The sequence below is a fragment of the Mercenaria mercenaria genome, chromosome 8 (assembly GCF_021730395.1).
Source record: "Mercenaria mercenaria strain notata chromosome 8, MADL_Memer_1, whole genome shotgun sequence".
Classification (NCBI taxonomy): Eukaryota; Metazoa; Mollusca; class Bivalvia; order Venerida; family Veneridae; genus Mercenaria; species Mercenaria mercenaria.
Window position 1 is genome coordinate 21,184,077 of NC_069368.1, and position 19,402 is coordinate 21,203,478.

Genomic DNA, 19,402 nt, shown 5'->3' on the forward strand with positions numbered 1-19,402 from the left:
GATATCATCCAGTTTTATTATGACAGAGATTGAATGATAATAGAGGAACTTGTTCCGCAAAACGCGGAAGAACATAAAAATGTATTTATAGTGCTTTCTGTTTACTGTGGTTTTGTCAGATTTTGATTTGGCGTTGTGAACTATGATTAGTAACTATCATAATTCCTCGTAGGTCGTAGGATTTTGGGATGGACTTTCGGCAAAATGTACGTTTTATGAGAGATGAGGCACTAAAGTATTGTCATGCTTCACCAATATATGAGCCGTGCCATGGGAAAACCAACATAGTGGGTTTGCGACCAGCATGGATCCAGACCAGCCTGCGCATCCGCGCAGTCTGGTCAGGATCCATGCTGTTCGCTAACAGTTTCTCCAATTCCAATAGGCTTTAAAAGCGAACAGCATGGAGCCTGACCAGACTGCGCGGATGCGCAGGCTGGTCTGGATCCATGCTGGTCGCACACCCACTGTGTTGGTTTTCCCATGGCACGACTCATATGTATAATAATTCCTTTGAGATAATTGCATAGGTATTGTAAATACGAGACCAGCCGATGTTAAATATGTGTAACGGATAAGAGATGTTGTCGGATATAGCAATTTATATACCTTGTTACCCGTGACCATGCAGTTCGACGTTTCGGTTGGTTAATGCTAATTTAGTATATAATAACAAAGAAATATAGGATTCTATGAGTTATTTGGGAAATATATTTTAGTTTTGCGTGTTTTGTGGGCAAATAAAACACGGTTTTGAGCTCAGATGCTTAGTAATCTAATCACGAAGGCCGACGCATCTGAACGAAAAAATGTGTTTTATTTGCCAGCAAATCACGCAAAACTTAAATCTATTTCCATTCTAACACGTTCGAATTACACCAGGAAGGGATACTAATCTGGAATAAAATGCGGTTTTAAATAGGAAGGAGTTAACCGGAATAGCCAAAAGTAGGCCATTTTGCGAAACGTGTTCTAATCGACAAGACAATACACGGTAAAATCCTTCTTTGTTTATATCAAAGTGTTAGAACGATCTGTTTATATTATTTCATCTTAAACAAATGTGAAACTTACATTGCGTGTATTATGATAGTAATGAAAAAAAAAACTGTGTTGCACAGAAATTTTATCATATGTGAAAGTTTCGTCAATATACTTAACATTCTATTTTACACATTTTTTAGGATGAAGGAAGAGGTGGCGGTGGACCAGACTCACGCTCAGGGTCTTCAACATCTTCGAAATCTAGCATGAAGATCATAAGCACAAAGTTGAAAGGTCAAGGTCGACGTCGATGGCTTACGTTAGCTTTGATTCTAGTTATAGCAATCGTTATCATCATCGCAGTGACGACAGCAATCTATTTCACAAGAAACAATAATAAAGGTAAAACATAAGTGCTGTATTTGTGCATTCTTTTTCGTTTGTTTGCGGTTTATACAGCTTCTCAATAGCAGTTTGTCCCGACATAAAGTACTTATCGCATAGTCAAGAGAAAGTTTCTAATTTTCCTAATGAAATAATTTTGAAAACCAAAGACAGCCAGAATGTTCTAATCAACACAAAAAAAGCAATTATATCTTTATGTAAACAAGTTCAACATTGAAGTCAAAATGTTCCTCCTACAGACCGTATGTCACTCAGTATAAGAATTTTCCTTAAGTATACATTCACAAACTTAAGAGATGTTTATGTCTGTTTGAATATTGTTTAGTTTCTTTTGTGTGATGATGGTGTTAACTAGACACTCCAATGGTTATTTATAGAATGCGGTAAATTCCAGATCTGGAATTTATAGCATAGCTCTTTCTGTAACTTCCAATTCTTGCATTCTATAGCAAAGGTGCTAATAATAATAATATTAAACTTGTCATCATATATTTGAAAAGATCCTGTGTACAGTATGCCAATCAAATATCATTTTCTTCGGTTATAGGTTCGTCTACTGGGAATGGCGGGGAATTTCAACACACTAGTAAGTATTTAATATTTAAAACAATACAACTGTTTCGTTAATTTGTCCCATTTTCTTGTTTAATGCCAGTTCGAAACGTTTGGAGATCAGTTTTATATGATATCCATGGCTCTATGGTTGTGTTCGGGGAGCTTTGTGCTTCCGGAAAATCTGCCTTTATTTTCCAACATCTGATTTTATATTTCTGACGACAATCTTAACATATTAAGATATACCAATGTTCACGGGTATGAAACGTTGTCTGCGGCACAAAATGTGCCGCACTGAAATGAAGGCATCGCGCCTCCGACGGCGCAGGCATTGCGCAGGATGTTTACAAAAATAACGAGCAAGGAGAGTAAAATTGAATGTTTTTGGTTATTGTCTTTTTACAGTAAAAACTTTTTAGAAATCGGGGAATGCAGCGGGTTGTAGTTGTGTCTTGCCGACAAATCCATGCCCAGTTTTTTGAAGAAATATGTAATATTGTTATTTTGCGCGTGTTTTTCATCGGATACAGTAACGTGAAAATTACAAAAGCAGTGAATATTCCGAGTCATTTCACCTCCTGCTGAAAAAGGAATGATGTATTTCTGTAGTATATCATATAAAGACATGATATCTGATCGATTGAGATAAAATACATGCCTAGGAAAAGGCATATCCCTTCGTTCTGCCGACTTTTCAGTCCAGTGACGCAGGCATCTCGATGGTGCAGCAGACATCGTGAGAGGCGCAGTCACATTGAATACTATTGTAGTCAGTAGTACGTGTAATTTCGACCTTCTAACATGTATTGAAGTACAAAAATATCAATAACAATTTTGTTCATCCAGTTATTGTGTAAGATAAATCTGCTTAATCCGAACTTTGTAATATTAATAGCTATTTTAAGAAGTTTGCAATATTTTTTCTTGCTCTTTTGGGGGATGGGACCAGGTGCCTCCCAGTTGAGAAAATCACGTCATTTTGTATCGAATTTGGATTATTTTCTCCTAAAAAAACAATATTCAATTACCAAACATTCTCATTTGTAACAATTATTGATGCTTAGTTCAAAGCAAGGTATGAAAACTAGCATTGGAGCACAAAAACTGTCATAACTTTTGTCATTTTTCAACCAATTTTGATGTTTTTGTTTCAGCATCAAGTTTTGTTGTTGTTTTGTTTTTTTTCTTTACAGTTTGGGCGTACTATTTTGATAAGCGATGAGCTGAATTTCACCCCCTTCCCCAACCCCCGAAAAATAAATGGCGAAAAATCACTGTTTTGGCTTTCCGAAGAAAAGGAACGCAAAAGAAGACACACCAACAAAAAACCCGTAAATTTAAAACATGAAACTTCCCTTAAAATGCTACTGTTTCCAAGTTTTGTGTGGAAAAGAAGCAATGAAGTTATTGATAGTTAAATATGTTGTTTATATTATATTTTCAGATGGATGTACATGTATTCAGTGTATATTAAAAATAAAAATAAAAAATCATTTCTCCTTATGATCAGACGAAAACTTTATGTGTACAGTCAGTGCACAGACCTAAATCATAGTTGAACGACAAAGGGTGAGTAAAATACGTTAATATTTTTGTAGAATTTCAGAAATAATTTGAACAAGTTAAGCCCCATTTTGGACAATTTTTTCATTAGTTCTTTTCTACACAAAACTTTTTTTTCGGAACGCCAAAACTGCGAATCTCACCATTTATTTATTTATTCCTATTTTTTTGGAGTGGGGAGGGTGGGAAGAGGGTGGGGTTGAAATTCAGCTCGCCGATAATAAAAAGAGTACGCCCAAACTGTAAAGAAAAAAAACTCGATGCTGAAACAAAAACATTAAAATTGGTTGAATAATGACAAAAGTTATGACAGTTTTTGTGCTCCAATTCTGGTTTTCATACCTTGTTTTTGAACTATAAGCATCAATAATTGTTACAAATGGGCTGATTGAGTATTGCTATTTTACGTGAGAAAATGAATCCCAGATTGATAAAAAATGACGTAATTTTCCCTGGCCCCATTCCAAAAAACAGCGAGAAGAAATACTCTATTTACATTACAACGTTCGGATTGAGAAGATTTGTCTTACTACTACAATAACTGGATGAACAAAATTGTTATTGATATTTTTGTACTTCAATACATGTTAGAAGGTCGAAATGACACATATTCTGACTACAACAGTATTCAAGATGACTGCGCCTCTCACGATGTCTGCGGCACCATCGAGATGTCTGCGGCACTGGACTGAAAAGTCGGCAGAACGAGGGGATATGCCTTTTCCTAGGCATGTATTTTATCTCAGTCGATCAGATATCATGTCTTTATATGATATACTACAGAAATACATCATTCCTTTTTCAGCAGGAGGTGAAATGACTCGGAATATTCACTGCTTTTGTAATTTTCACGTTACTGTATCCGATGAAAAACACGCGCAAAATAACAATATTACATATTTCTTCACAAACTGGGCATGGATTTGTCGGCAAGACACAACTACATCCCGCTGCATTCCCCGATTTCTAAAAAGTTTTTACTGTAAAAAGACGATAACCAAAAACATTCAATTTTACTCACCTTGCTCGTTATTTTTGTAAACATCCTGCGCAATGCCTGCGCCGTCGGAGGCGCGATGCCTTCGTTTCAGTGCGGCACATTTTGTGCCGCAGGCAACGTTTCATACCCGTGAATGTTTTGATTATACAGATACGTTTGTCATTGGTTAATATCAACACATGGTAAAGACTGTTTTATATTCTTGATGACGTAGTTATAACTAGCTACTGACCGTGTTTTTCTTGTATCTTCAGTTACCATTGAAACAAGCACGTCAGTTCCAAACACTACAACTAAACCTGTATCTACAGCACCACCTACATCTAAACTGACATCAACGTTGTCAGTATCAACAAAGACCACTAAACCTACAACAAAACAACATGTAACCTCAGCTACAATCTCAGCAACGACAACAACAACAGCATCAACAACCACGCAATCCTCAACCTTACAGACCTCTCAGGTATTTTTAGACTCGATCATTTACGGTAGTACATTGTAATGGAAGTCGGAAATTTCCGTTCAATTACGCATTTTCCGTATGCGACCTCGGCATTTTCCGACCAAAATGAAAAGCCGCTACAATACGGCCAAAACACGAGAATATGTATTTAAACGCAAGGCAATTACCGATTGCCTTCAAAATCATCTTCTTGATCTGTACACTTTGGATTCCATTGCCGATTTTTTTAGTTTATACTGATTTGTTTTAGCTCTATTGTGATGAAAGTTTCAAGCTTACTGGAACCACTCTCGAGTCTGCTTCCTAGAAAAAAACCAGTACTGGTGACATATGAGAAGTCATGGTCATGACCCCAGTGGGCTCGAACCAACAACCCCTGGATTGAGCGGCAAAAACCTTATCCACTAGACCGCTGCTCCCCTTTTTTCTACTCACTCGTCCCTAGCCACACTGGCTTTGAATACCGCATCGATTTCATCTCGGAAAGCTTTACTGCTTGCTTGTAGAAAGTTCATGTCTCCCCCAAGGCATTTGTCCGTGTCCTAAATAATTTCTGGAGTCTTGCCTGAGGTCTTCTCTAGCAGTGAATACATTATAATGATATTAGTTTTGTCATAGTGATTCTTAACTAACAAAACATAATACAGTTGAAGCTCTATATCTCGAACTCGCTTCATGTGATCTCAAACTTTCGGCGATCTCGAAGACATTGTTAAGTCCCGTCCCGAAAAAAAACACGTGCACAAAATATCATTTTAAGTTGAATTTTGTTTATCTCGAAGTAAAAACACTCAATCCCTTAGAATTCGAGGTACCGATTTCAACTGTATGTGGATGATTTCCGGTTTTGTCAATGTAATGTATACGAATGCGGCTGTAAGGTTTTTAAAACTGAACTTTGTGATCAATCTCTAAGTACAACCTTATCATTTATCAGTCTAAACATTCAGAACCTTTTGTTTTGCGACTGGCTTCAAACTTTTCGAATTAGTTTTTGGCAGCCTTTGACAAAATCTTTACTGGATTAATACATAATGCTCCATTTATTCAAGCCAACAACCAGGCGAACCACAACAACAACAGTGGTGACGACAACAACTTCAGCTACAACAAGCACAACAAGCAGTGTAAATACGCAACCGAGCACAAATATAACAATAGTTTCATCAACCAAAGATCCGACTAATAACAAGTCAGGCAATTTATGTAAGTTTATTCTTAAAGTTAATAAGGACAATTATTGGGTAATGTATTGTGCTCTTCATATCACCGACACTTGGGGTCAGCCCCCGCACCTCCCCCCACCCAACCTCCACACTCACCCTCACCCTCACCCTCCTTACTGTCCTCCGCCCCTGCCAAAGGTTAGCGAATATTTTGTAGCATTTTAACACGTACTGCACATAGGTGATGGCCATTTAACACATTTTAGCTCACCTGAGCCAAAGGCTCAGGGTGAGCTATTCTGATCACTCACCGCCCGGCGTCCGTAAACTTTTACTTTAAACGAAATCTCCTCATAAACCGCTAGGCCAATTTCATCCAAACTTCACAGGAATGTTCCTTGGGTGAAGCTCTACAAAAATTATTTAAAGAATTGAATTCCATGCAGATCTCTGGTTACCATGGCAACCGAAAGGAAATTTTTTAAAAATCTTCTTCTCAAAAACCAGAAGCCTAAAGCTTAGATATTTGGTGTGAAGCATTGCCCAGTGAACCTCTACCAAATTGACCCCGCCCCAGGGGTCACTTGATTTTACATAGGAAAATCTTAAAAATTCTTCTACTCAAAAACCAGAAGCCCTAGAGCTTAGATATTTGACATGTAGCATTGCCTAGTGGACCTCTACTAAAGTTATTCAAATCATGACCCCGGGGTCACAAATGACCCCGCCCCAGGGGTCACTTGATTTTACATAGATTTCTATAGGAAAATATTCAAAAAATTTTTAAAAAATAAACCAGAGGGTCTGGAGCTTAGATATTTGATATATAGCATTGCCTAGTGAACCTCTACAAAATTTGTTCAAATATGACCCACGGGGTCAAAATTGACCCCGCCCCAGGGGTCTCTTGATTTTACACAGAAAAATCTTCAAAATTTCCTAAAAATAAACCAGAAGGCCTAGAGCTTAGATATATGACATGTAGCATTGCCTAGTGGACCTCTACAAAATTTGTTCAAATCTTGACCCCAGGGTCAAATTGACCCAGCCGCCAGGGGTTACTTGATTGTACATAGGGAAATCTTCATAAATTTGCTAAAAATACCAGAAGGCCTAGATCTTAGATATTTGATATGTAACATTGCCTAGTAGACTTCTACAAAATTAGTTCAAATCATGACCCCCGCGGTAAAATTGGCCCCGCCCCAGGGGTAACTTGATTGTACATCGGAAAATCTTTGACATTTGAAACATGTACCTCATATTACTCAGGTGAGCGATCCAGGGTCATCATGACCCTCTTGTTTACAATTTCAGCGTGTTTTAAAAAGCAGTTTTCACCATCAGTGTCTCCTAAAACACGCTGAAATTGTAAAATAATGCGTTTTATGATCGCCACCTATGTGCAGTACGTGTCAAATGCTACAAAATATTCGCTAAACTTTTGCAGGGGCGGAGGACAGTGGGGTGGATGGGGATTCCTGGCCCCAAGTGTCTGTGCTACATATATAAAACAGTAACTTTGTTATTATTTTTTCAACTAAAATTTAACATGTTTTCACTTCGTTTTCGAAAAAATAAATACACGAAGGAAGTAAGTTCATTTAAATGAGCCACGCCATGCAAAAACCAACATAGTGGCTTTGCGACCAGCATGGATCCAAATCAGGCTGCGCATCCCCGCAGTCTGTCCAGGATCCATCCTGTTCGCTAACGGTTTCTCTAACTGCATTAGGCTTTGAAAGCGAACAACATGGATCCATGCTGGTCGCAAAGCCACTATGTTGATTTTCTCATGGTGCGGCTCAAATACTATTAAACTAATAATCAATAAATTAGAAACCATAGTTAAATTCTTCACGTGACTGTCTGAAACCTATTAAGCTCGAATGTCTCAACTGCAATGAATACGCGTTTAACCTTTCCCGAAAGGTCATTTTGAATTTGACTGTTATAATTTGGGCCGCGCCATGAGATAACCAACATAGTGCGTTTGCGACCAGCATGGATCCAGACCAGCCTGCGCATCCGCGCAGTCTGGTCAGGATCCATGCTGTTCGCTAACAGTTTCTCTAATTCCAATAGGCTTTGAAAGCGAACAGCATGGATCCTGACCAGACTGCGCGGATGCCACTATGTTGGTTTTCCCATGGCACGGCTCATTTCCTCATTATGTCTGTTTTCAATCGGTTAATCATTTTTGCCTCTGAAAACATTCATATAACATGTTTTTCTTTTAACAGCTGTAACTATGTCAGACATTCTGTATCATCCCGATGAAGTCAAATCTGTGACACTGAGATGTGAAGGTCGTCACCAAGGTGATTGGAGAACGCTTACAATCAGACGACAATTCAAAGATGGATATGAGCCCGTTGGTGTTGCCGTGTTAAACGAAGAAAATGAAGTGGAAGTTTTTAAATTTTATCCGAATGTGACTCATGTAATCAGCATTGTTGACAATGATGTCACATTAACTCTAACATTTGACCCGTTTTTGTGTGCAGAATTGACAAATTTTACATGTGCAATGGCAAATGCAGAAGAAACAGCCACTACAAGGGCAAATATATCGAGTAAGTTTTATCTATTTCATTATAGTTAAGCTTATTAACCGGTGTAATAATCTTCTGTTATTATACATGTTCGTGTCTTTAGTCTCACAGTGTAAGAGTAGTTTGTCGGCCATACAATGTCGGTCCCAACATGGATTCAGTATTGTTTGTATTTCTTGGCGTCATGGGGCCTTTTCAATGTTTCTGCGCAAAATAGTTCCGCATCAACTGGTACTGGAAGGCGTGAGAGGTCTTGTATATTGCAGTCAGATTTCATTAAGTCTCTTATGAACAGACTCTATCAAACAGTCTGTCATGAATTGTACTCTGATGCATTCTATGCTTCCAAAAGGGTCTCTTTAAAGATCGTACTTAGATATGAAAATAATCTGATTATAATCTTTTTGCAAAATCTTCATGTTTGAAATCACTTTGAATCATTTTAGGTAATTTTTCGGATACAAATATAAATTCATTTCAAAATATGCATTTTTATTCCTGATAATAGTTTATGTGTGTTAATAGTAATGCGAATTAACCACAACTCTAAGTTTAAAGTAGGCCTAAATTACTGATATTCTTGGCTTTTTTTGTTGTTGTTGTTTTGGTTTTTTTATTTGTTTCTGGTGTGTATTTTTTTTTCTTTTTCGGGGGGGGGGGGGGGGGGGGGTGTTTATTTTTTGTTGTTGATGTGTTACTTTTTGTTGGGCTTTCCATCACAATTATATAGGTCATATGGCTGCTTTCTAGGTTTACAAGATTCGAGGAAAATACCCAGATCTCCCTCCTAGATGCTAAATGATTCCAAATCAGTTACCCAAACCACTAGGAATTATACTGTACATTGTTTCATTATAATAGCATATCTATACGCCTACATGGATGATTTATATGTTTTCTTGTTTATATCATTAAATGACATATCTAAAAACAAAACAATCATTCAAATGTCATCCTTTGAAAAATTTAACACGTGTACCAGTTACAGACACATGTGCAAATTATATCTGAGGCTGTCAAAACATCCCAACGATTGTAATTAGAAATAAATATTAATATATTGCATGTTTACATCATTCGTTGTGCATAAGATACGATCAGGTAAGTATTATTAGACGCTCCGCGATCACTGTTAGGCCAAAGGCGCGGTTTATCATCAAGATTATCCTAACATGAAGGTCTTAAAATGATGTTAATTTCTAAAAAAATATATTCAACTTTTTATAAATGTTAACGTTAATGGAAATGAAACCTAATCTTTTTCACATCTGAAACTATATATCGATAGTTGAATAATCCTTTGAAAGTCTTAAAATTTTGTCATTCTTAAGACTGGTTCACAAGTCTTCTCAGCCCTTATTAAAAGTATTTACTAAGGTAGTACACCCAAAATTTCCGTTTGACTACATTATTGCCCGAATGCGATTTCGGTATTCTCCGGTATGAATGGAAAGTCAGGTGCTTGTATAGCTACATAATCGTCCGAAAAATGCCGAAATGACAATCGGAAGTTTCCGTTTGACTACGTATTCTCCGGATGCGATTTCGGTATTCTCCGGTATGAATGGAAAATCAGGTGCTCGTATGGCTACATTATTGCCCGAATGGTACCGGAACGGTAAACAAGAATGCTTACAACTTCATTACCGCAAATGTTTTAATCTGATTTATTGGCGGTGCTTGAAATAAGTATTCAATTACATTTTAATATTAAATTAGATTGATTGAATAATTTCAGTTTACATGCCTGAGCCAGTTATTACTCTACCTCATGCTATAGTTGAAGACAGGAAGATATCTTTGCGTTGTGTTACCGAAGTTTGGGGATCGGACGCAACAGTCGTCTGGAAATTCAAACCAGAGTACAACACAAAATTTATGGACTTTAGTGTGCAACCGGCCAATAATATTACCCGGAAGAACTGTTCCACTGTAATTAACAGTAGTTTAGAATTCAATCCAACCATGTATGAGGATGGTGCTGACTTCCGGTGTGAGATAAAAGATCAGACTTTTCACCCTCAAGTGATTCAAGAAACTAGTAGTGACGTCACGTTAAAGGTTGTACCCAGTAAGTAGTTTGTTGCATCTTTACATATTCATTTCAAGAATTTAGTACTTACATAAAACATATAAGCACTGTCTGATCAAGATCATACTATAAAGGATTATACTATAAAGGATCAAATGAAAAATAAACCCTTCGCGGATGATTCTTTTGTTGATATATATTAGAGCTTTAAAGTGTATGGGGAATAAATACACGAGTATGTATGATATAAATTATGTAAAATTGTGGTGGTTAGAAACTGAAACAAAAGGCCAAACTGACGTCTATTATTACACATATCCGCGCTTGTTAGCACGTGACATGTACCTCAAATATCAAATATACTTAAAGCTGGAAAACAAACTAACCAACAGCAGAGATGTACGTTTGTCAAATATGTTCTTCTTTATAGGAACCGTTTTAAACCTATAAAATAGTTCGTGTGTTTCACAATATGAAACACAGTTTGGTTAAATGTTCATTTATTATTTCTTTTGAATTTCTTCTAGGCACTTACTGCGAAGGAAAGCGACAGTTTACAATTCATCCCCATCCTCATGGACCTTGCACGTTGGTTGTTTATTGTCTAGATACGGGTCCCCTTGTATATGAAATCGAATGCGAGCCTGGCCACTGTTACGACTACGTGAAAACAGCATGTGTGCCAGAGAACACTTTATGAACGTGAGACGGTATACATACGTTTTCAGACCAATTTTAAAACGTACACAACATGTCGGTTAAGTCGGACTACTCGCTTACCATTGAATTTGTGCATTCTGGGACTTGTCAGCTTTAACTTTTAGCATGCTAGATAAATTGTCGTCTGCTGGAAATGTCGTCTGCTAAAATTGTAAAGTTCATTCAATTTGCTCCAAAATTGGAAGAAATATTGTCAGAGTAGCAAACAGCTTGGAACCTGATCAGACGCCGATTTAATCGGCGTCTGATCTGGTTCCAAGCTGTTTGCAAAGGCTGTTAAATTCGCCTGCAGCAGGCTAAGGGTTAATATGTTACAAATAATATACAGGGTATCTCCGTGGTCTTGTAAGAGAGTTTAATTGACATTTACGAAGTGAAGTAAATGTACGAAAATAAGTGATATGTTATAGATTTTGTTCATTGGGTATTTCAATCATTTAGATGAACTAGATGTACAAAAATGCAGGCATGAACAATTTCTGTGTTTCATTTGCTTTTGTTATTAATCTGTCAAAGTTACTAATAAACTTTGATAATGTGGCAGTTGAGTCCAATAAGTACAGGGGTATTCAATGATAATCCGTCATAGATCTATTGTAAAGCAAATATTGGATTTACCTGTATTGGAAATTAAACAGTGTCGATTGTATTTAGGTCAACTGCCACATTATCAAAGTTTATTAGTACCTTAAATTAGTAAAACTTGATGTAAAGGTATATGACATTTGTTACGGTCTCGAAACAGTAACAATGACACAAATATAACTGTTATGTCTATATACAATTTGCTGCGGTTGTATAGTATTTATTCCGGTAAAGGAATGGCAAAAGCTTTCCTGTTTAATTTTTAAACACAGCTAAGTTCATATTCCTTTTTGTAAACTTGATTTATCGTTGTGCAAGATTTTTCTCGAACGTAACGTAATCGAACAGTGTCACGTTGTTACATTTTTTTAGCTTAGTTTACTTTATGCTTTCACTGCAAGTGAAGTTATTTTAAACTACGGTTTATTTACAGTAGCAAAATGTATTATATAAGAGCATTTGTTTACTTTCAAGAAAACTTACATGTTTACATCATCAAAACTTACTGGGAAAAAAACCATAGTTTTGTAAGAATTGAGATAAAAGATATAATGATGTGCAAAAACTCGACGAAATGGTATTTGAGTTTTTAAGTTCTTACATTTTGTCTAAATATTTTGCAATATTTCATAGAGAAAGTAGTGTTCATAGGATCACATTACGACTGAGCATGTGTATAGTGTTTTTGGCTTTGTGTATGACCTGTTTGAAATTGTGTATGTGTTTTTTTTCCATTTGAATGTTTGCGTTATGATTCATTCTATTTTTCGAAATTTACATCTGCTTTTACGTACAGATACGTATGATTTTATTCATGAGATAAATATATCACCTACAGTAAGATAGGGTTATTACAATAGTAGCTCGATCGGGAATGCTGTATTTGGCTCGAGTGGATGTTGCCAGATTGGATATCACGAGACGCAACAGCGCCGAGTGTAATCCGTACTTGCAAAATACACGAGAGCCGTATACAAAATCCCAGATTTTGATACTGTTGTTATGATCCTTTTATTATATACCTTCACCTTTTTCTATGGAACGAAATCTTCAATGTTTGTCGATGATAAAATAGGAATTAAGTTTTTTGTGTGCGCTGTGTCAGGCAATGCATATTAAATGAAAGTAGCCCGGCAACATACAATACAAAAGGTACAATACGGATTTTTTTTCTGCCTGATCATAATTACTTATGAAACACAAGCAGCATTTTTGACAAAATTTATATAGCTAATTAATTAAGATATTTATTTCATTTCTTCTACTCTGAAGCTTAAAATTTGTGTTAGAATGTGAATCACTAACGATATGCCTGTTTTCAGGCATGACTGAATTAGACGTAATATCAGACTGAAATGAAATGAAAGTGATAATTACGACTGAGTTGGACTAAGTTTACATTAGAAAATGGTCATGTTTTTTGTTGTTGTTTTTTTTTTAATTCCACTGAAAATTTTAGACAGCGTATGAAATTAATTGTTTTTATCACATTGCTGTATAATTTAATGAAATATGACAGAAAACGTTAAAAAAAACTTTATTACAGTTACATAACTTATTTCTTTAATTACCGCATGACTCCATGGGCATTTTAAGTGCCAGAAAACAAAACTTTTATCTAAATGGAGTCCTCCATCACGAACCATAGTTGTAAACATATGACAGACCTTAAACTGTATTGTGACAGGCAGCTCCATTCTAAAGAATTTTGAAAATGACAGTCTGAGCTATGATGTTTTTGAACACAAAATGGCGAAAATATTTATACAATTTATATATACATGCGGTTATTCAGAATTTTTTTTCATGCATAAGGTGACATATTGAGCCGTGCCATGGGAAAACCAACATAGTGGGTATGCGACCAGCATGGATCCAGACCAGCCTGCGCATCCGCGCAGTCTGGTCAGGATCCATGCTGTTCGCTAATAGTTTCGCCAATTCCAATAGGCTTTAAAAGCGAACAGCATGGAGCCTGACCAGACTGCGCGGATGCGCAGGCTGGTCTAAATCCATGCTGGTCGCATACTCACTATGTTGGTTTTCTCATGGCACGGCTCATATGTTCTTCGATTTGTCATCTATATAGTAGAAGCAAGGTAGTTTATGGTGTTATAAACCTTCAAAATTTCGGAAAATTGCGGACCATTTCCTTATTCAAATTGTACATGTCCTCTTTACCATATGTATAGGTTATGTTACTGACATTGTAACGAAATTAAGTTTTGCCGTAGAGGAAAGCAATAACCTATTTCATTAGACAGTTAATAAGTGATCAACAAACTTTACCTTTACCAACTAAATAGTCTATTTAATAGATTCACTTCCATAATAAACTAGTATGTGAGTCAAAAAAATTGAAGATTGTATTTTATTGTATTTAACGTATTTTTCATTTGGTTATGTAACCATTACACATTGATTACTAAATTAGTTTCTACTATATATTTTCTTAACTGAATCATTTAAAAGGTCTTCCAGATGTTACATACGTATATGAGACTTAGATATTTAACACAATTAAACCAAAGCGTATGTGAAAAACGGTGGTGCCAAGAAAATATATGTAACAATCATGTTTACAGGGAGTTCACTAATAACAGTTTGTTTCTTAAGTTTTGTTTGCATTGTCTCTTTTGGACTACATTTTACCTAATTTTCAGGATAGATAATAAGTAGCAAATGTATGTGTCCATTGTTTGAAATTACGACAGTTTATTACATATGTAGCAAGTATATGTGCTTCAATATATTGAAATAATGGCGAAGTTTAGAAATCTAAACGTTTTTCCCACTGATAAGCCATATTGCGACATGGTCCTTTTTCACATGGTTGTATGCTTCGTACCTTCTCACCGTTGTCCATTTCTAAAAGTAAGTGCATTCTGTAAAAAAAGCATCTAATAAAATAGCATAAATACAAATGAAAATTTTGACCAGTAAAGTTCTTTTTTAAAACTAGTGGAGCAGCCTATGATTATATCATCGTAAGAAATATTTACAATGTGTGTGTAAGTACAACTTAATAACATAATAATATAGCTCATTTCCAAAAAGATGATGTTCCCAAGGTCCTCGTTTTGGAGAACTTGTCCAAAAGTTCAATTACAGAAAGCGTCTGTCTGACTCGGAGATAAGCGTCTGGTTGATCCAGAGATAAGCCTCTGGTTGATCCGGAGATAAGCCTCTGGTTGATCCAGAGGGTGAGGATCACCATGTCAATGATTACAAATGTACGTAGATTGTTCAATGACGGCGATTCTAAATATTATGTTTCTTTCTGGTGATTTTGTTAGATTTATTGCTGGGGTAGTGTAATGCTATTTGCAGTTAAAAGTATCGGAGTTACGAGAAAATTGCATAATTCTGAATCAGTATAATTTGAATGTCTGAAATCCTTTTGTATTTATATTGTGTGTATGAAATTACAATATACATGTTGATCTGCTGGTATAAACGCAAATATATGTTCTACCTCAATTAAGAGCCACGTGATCGTGTAATTCTGTATAAAAATGTTCATAATCGTTACTTTTCTTTTCATATTTCAAATACATGTAATATTTGAATAGTTTGAATGAAATGGAATATTTAACCAATAAATGAAATATTTTCAAACTCGTGTTTTCTTTCTGTGACCTTTGAAGGGCAAGGGAAACAAGAAGTTAGCCAATCATAGACCCTGGTTAGAAGTCAGTGATGGAGAATTAATCTTGCCAAAACATGGACATTATTGACACAGTAAAAGATAATTTTTTGAAGAATTTTAATGTTTCTGGGAAACATGTCAACATTTTTTCACCATTTTGCACCAATAAACAAAAACACATTTTACTCTCTTAACCGAAAGCATAGATACTGTACACGTCCTTATCTCCTGTTGTAAGGCATGCATTCGTAAGAAAAAGAAATCAAAGGCCTGAATGACCTGAGTCGGCTAATGATTGATGTACTGACAGTATAGTCTACCAGTTTCAGTTTGTTTTTAGTTTTTTTTTCTTAAATATTTCATAACACAGCTCGATATTTACCCAAAATATTATATCCGGATACGATTACACTTTTCTCCAGTTTGAACAATATATTTTACAAATTGTGATGATACGAAGACATTTAGCAGCAAATGGCAGTATCTGACATTGAAGTTTACGGTTAAATTACCTCTTATTTAAATCTTTTCATAAAAAAGTTGTTTCATTTCGCCAAACATAGACGATCTACTTTCGATTTCAAAAACTACAAGAAAATACAATTTAATGTTTCGCCGATTTGTTTATTTCTCGAAAAATAAGAATTAAAATCATTTTTAATATCTGTAGTAACTAAACAAACCAGTAAGAGCTTCTTCTTCCGATAATTTATCCGTTTACTGACTGCAAAATTCATGTGTGTGTGTAGAAACCCACGCAAAGTTTATAGAAATCATACGATGCGTGTATACGTTCAATGTGGGAGAATTAAGGCTGATCGGGATCGGCTATGTTACCTAACGCATCCAGATGATTCAGATTTTGTTTTTAAAAAAGCATTGTGTGCATTTCTGTAATTTCATATATGTTTAGAAATTATTAGACATGCGTATTTGCATTATTTCTATACGTAATTTACGCTAATACGCATCTTATCTGGAGCCCTGTGGAACTATTTTTTGTCTTTCGCTGGATGTTACGCAAGCTTTGTAAGCCTGCGCAATTCATAAAATGCACATTTATGCTTAATGAGTTACATTCGAGTATTGCACAATTACAAGTCATAAATATGACAGATTACATCGTATATTGGTCATAGCAAAGGGAATTCACGCAACTTAATTTCATTTTGCAGTGAACTGTTTGAAGTTTGAGAAATCTATGGAACTACATCGCTTCACTGTGTTATTTGGCCATTTAGACTTAAGAATCGCTGGATAGCAAGGATCGTAAACGATTACTCGTTTAAGGCTGATCAAAAAAAATAGACTGTCATTTGAAACAAAAAGTGTAGAGTTAGTGTAGGTTAACTGCGTAAAAAGTGCGGTAACTCGCATTTCAGTAACTTTTTTGCTTATAATGCCCCTTTCATGCAGGAGCTGATGGCCCCTATTGGTCGAAGGTCACGGTCACTCTAAATGAGCCGGATAGAAACCAACATGAGCTCTTTGGACCACATGATTTAACAGCCTGCGCATCGGAGTCTGGTAGGATTCATGTGTTGCGCTAACAGTAACGTAAGTTTTATGGACTTGAAAGCGTAACAGCTGGATCTGCAGACTTCGTGGATCGCAGTTGGACTGGATCAGCTGGTCGCAGCACTATGTTGGTTTTCCCATGGTACGGCTCAAATGGTTTCCGATCAATATCTAAAGCACTTTTGGGCTTTCAAATTTTTAATGATTTCTGTGGTCACGAGATGACTCGTATTATTTTGGGGTCAGTAACACAAGGGTTATGGTAAAAGTAACCAAGCCTTGAGTCTGATAACAGTGTCTGATCAATTACTGAAAAAGCTTGGGCCTATGTCTTTCGATCGTCACATGATGGTTGCCTGTGATCAACAGAGGAATCTAGAATTTTTTAGGGTATTTAATCAAATGCCAAGGTCACAATATTCAATATTACATACCCATTGCCCCGACAAGCCGTCATCGGACATATGCTTTTCGCAAACAGTTTTTTTATGGTGGCATCCTCTTATTCATGTAGACAGTTTTCTCTAAAAATGTCACATAGCCCAAATAGACTGCCATTATGAAAACTTGTATGAGGTCCATTTTTTCAAATTAGTATAACAAAAAAAAAATCAAGCACACGACCGTATATTTTTTATTTGCCGAACTTCCTAAGTATATTCTAAAGATTTTAGAAATCACGCTTGTATCAAATTCTAAATTGTAAAAAAAATATCCTAACGTGGCGAACTACCTTAAATAACTTAAAATATATTAAAATCCAATATTACCGCGGTCGCAATTTCAAGAGCAATTCATCAGAAACATATGAGCCGTGCCATGAGAAAACCAACATAGTGGCTTTGCGACCAGCATGGATCCAGACCAGCCTGCGCATCCGCGCAGTCTGGTCAGGCTCCATGCTGTTCGCTTTTAAAGCCTACTGGAATTGGAGAAACCGTTAGCGAACAGCATGGAGCCTGACCAGACTGCGCGGATGCGCAGGCTGGTCTGGATCCTTGCTGGTCGCAAACCCACTATGTTGGTTTTCTCATGGCACGGCTCATATTATGTTTTTATAAGTTAGAAAAGGGCAACAGCTTGATGAAAACTCCATCCATCAAAACAAAAACACAGATTCAATAAACCACAGTGAACGTTGTTTTATGATGCACTATTTCAGAAGTACAAAGAAATGTATAAAAATGAAAAATGAAATTAATGCAGTTTAAAGCATACCAGCTCGCAAACAACAATGAAGTAATAAATCAAACCTTAGAAGATGTAGGCGTTGAAAAAGATCTAATTAAAGCGTATATAAACCCAACTTATGGCGTATGTAAACCCCACTTAAAGCGTATGTAAACCCCACTTAAGGTGTATGTAAAAACCCCACTTAAGGCGTATGTAAACCCCACTTAAAGCGTATGTAAACCCCACTTAAGGCGTATGTAAACCCCACTTAAAGCGTATGTAAACCCCACTTAAGGCGTATGTAAACCCCATTTCAGGCGTATATAAACCCCGACTAACAGCGTAGACTTTGAGAGCACTCCACGTTAAATGGCTGCTATTAAGCCCTTTGTAAATTGATGAAAGGGGGTCACGTTCTCTCTGAAACACAATGTCAATTAAGAAACAATACATCCCAAATAGTGATTATAGAGCTTACAATTTCCAGACATATTGCGTAGATTCTTTGGGTGGAACATTCGACCGTTACAGTTTAACTAATCTATGCTTTAGTATTTTTAACCTACAGCATTCATCTGTGACGTTCTACGTAATTTTTCTTTTACGGAATCGATAGCGATAGAAATTTTGCACGCTTGTTCAAATTTATTCAGAAAGAAATCTGGCAGTTTCTTTGATATAGGCGTCTTTACGCAAAATTTTGTGTAAACTTCGAAGTCAGTGTTCATAAATCGTTTTCCTCCGATGTTACGCCGAACCAAACATAAGAAATTATATATCACTGGAGAGATAGTTTTAATACAAACTTGAAAATAAAGAAATTTTGCCGTGTTTTTGTTGTATATAAAAACCCTACTTAAAAAAATAACCTGTCAAGTACGTCATTGTCCGCTCTGCTGAAAAAATGACGTTAGTGGTCATGTTTGAAGATTTACAGCTGCAAAATGGAGAATAACAGAGAACTGAAAAATACAAGTCTATCGGAAAAATCGTCAACATTAATTTGGAAAAAATTCATAACAGTTCGTTGA

At 36.2% G+C, this 19,402-nt stretch overlaps 1 protein-coding gene across 1 annotated transcript in view; it reads left to right on the forward strand.

Annotated features, from left to right (window-relative positions):
• Positions 1 to 13,865, forward strand: part of LOC123522909 (uncharacterized) — a 50,907-nt gene extending 37,042 nt beyond the window's left edge. The window contains exons 3-9 of the mRNA XM_045300420.2: positions 1,185 to 1,386; positions 1,937 to 1,975; positions 4,762 to 4,973; positions 6,026 to 6,179; positions 8,383 to 8,715; positions 10,433 to 10,765; positions 11,254 to 13,865. Of these exons, the coding sequence (XP_045156355.2) occupies positions 1,185 to 1,386; positions 1,937 to 1,975; positions 4,762 to 4,973; positions 6,026 to 6,179; positions 8,383 to 8,715; positions 10,433 to 10,765; positions 11,254 to 11,426 (1,446 nt within the window). The 3' untranslated portion in view covers positions 11,427 to 13,865. The remainder of the gene's footprint in view (positions 1 to 1,184; positions 1,387 to 1,936; positions 1,976 to 4,761; positions 4,974 to 6,025; positions 6,180 to 8,382; positions 8,716 to 10,432; positions 10,766 to 11,253) is intronic.
• Positions 13,866 to 19,402: the final 5,537 nt, after the last annotated feature.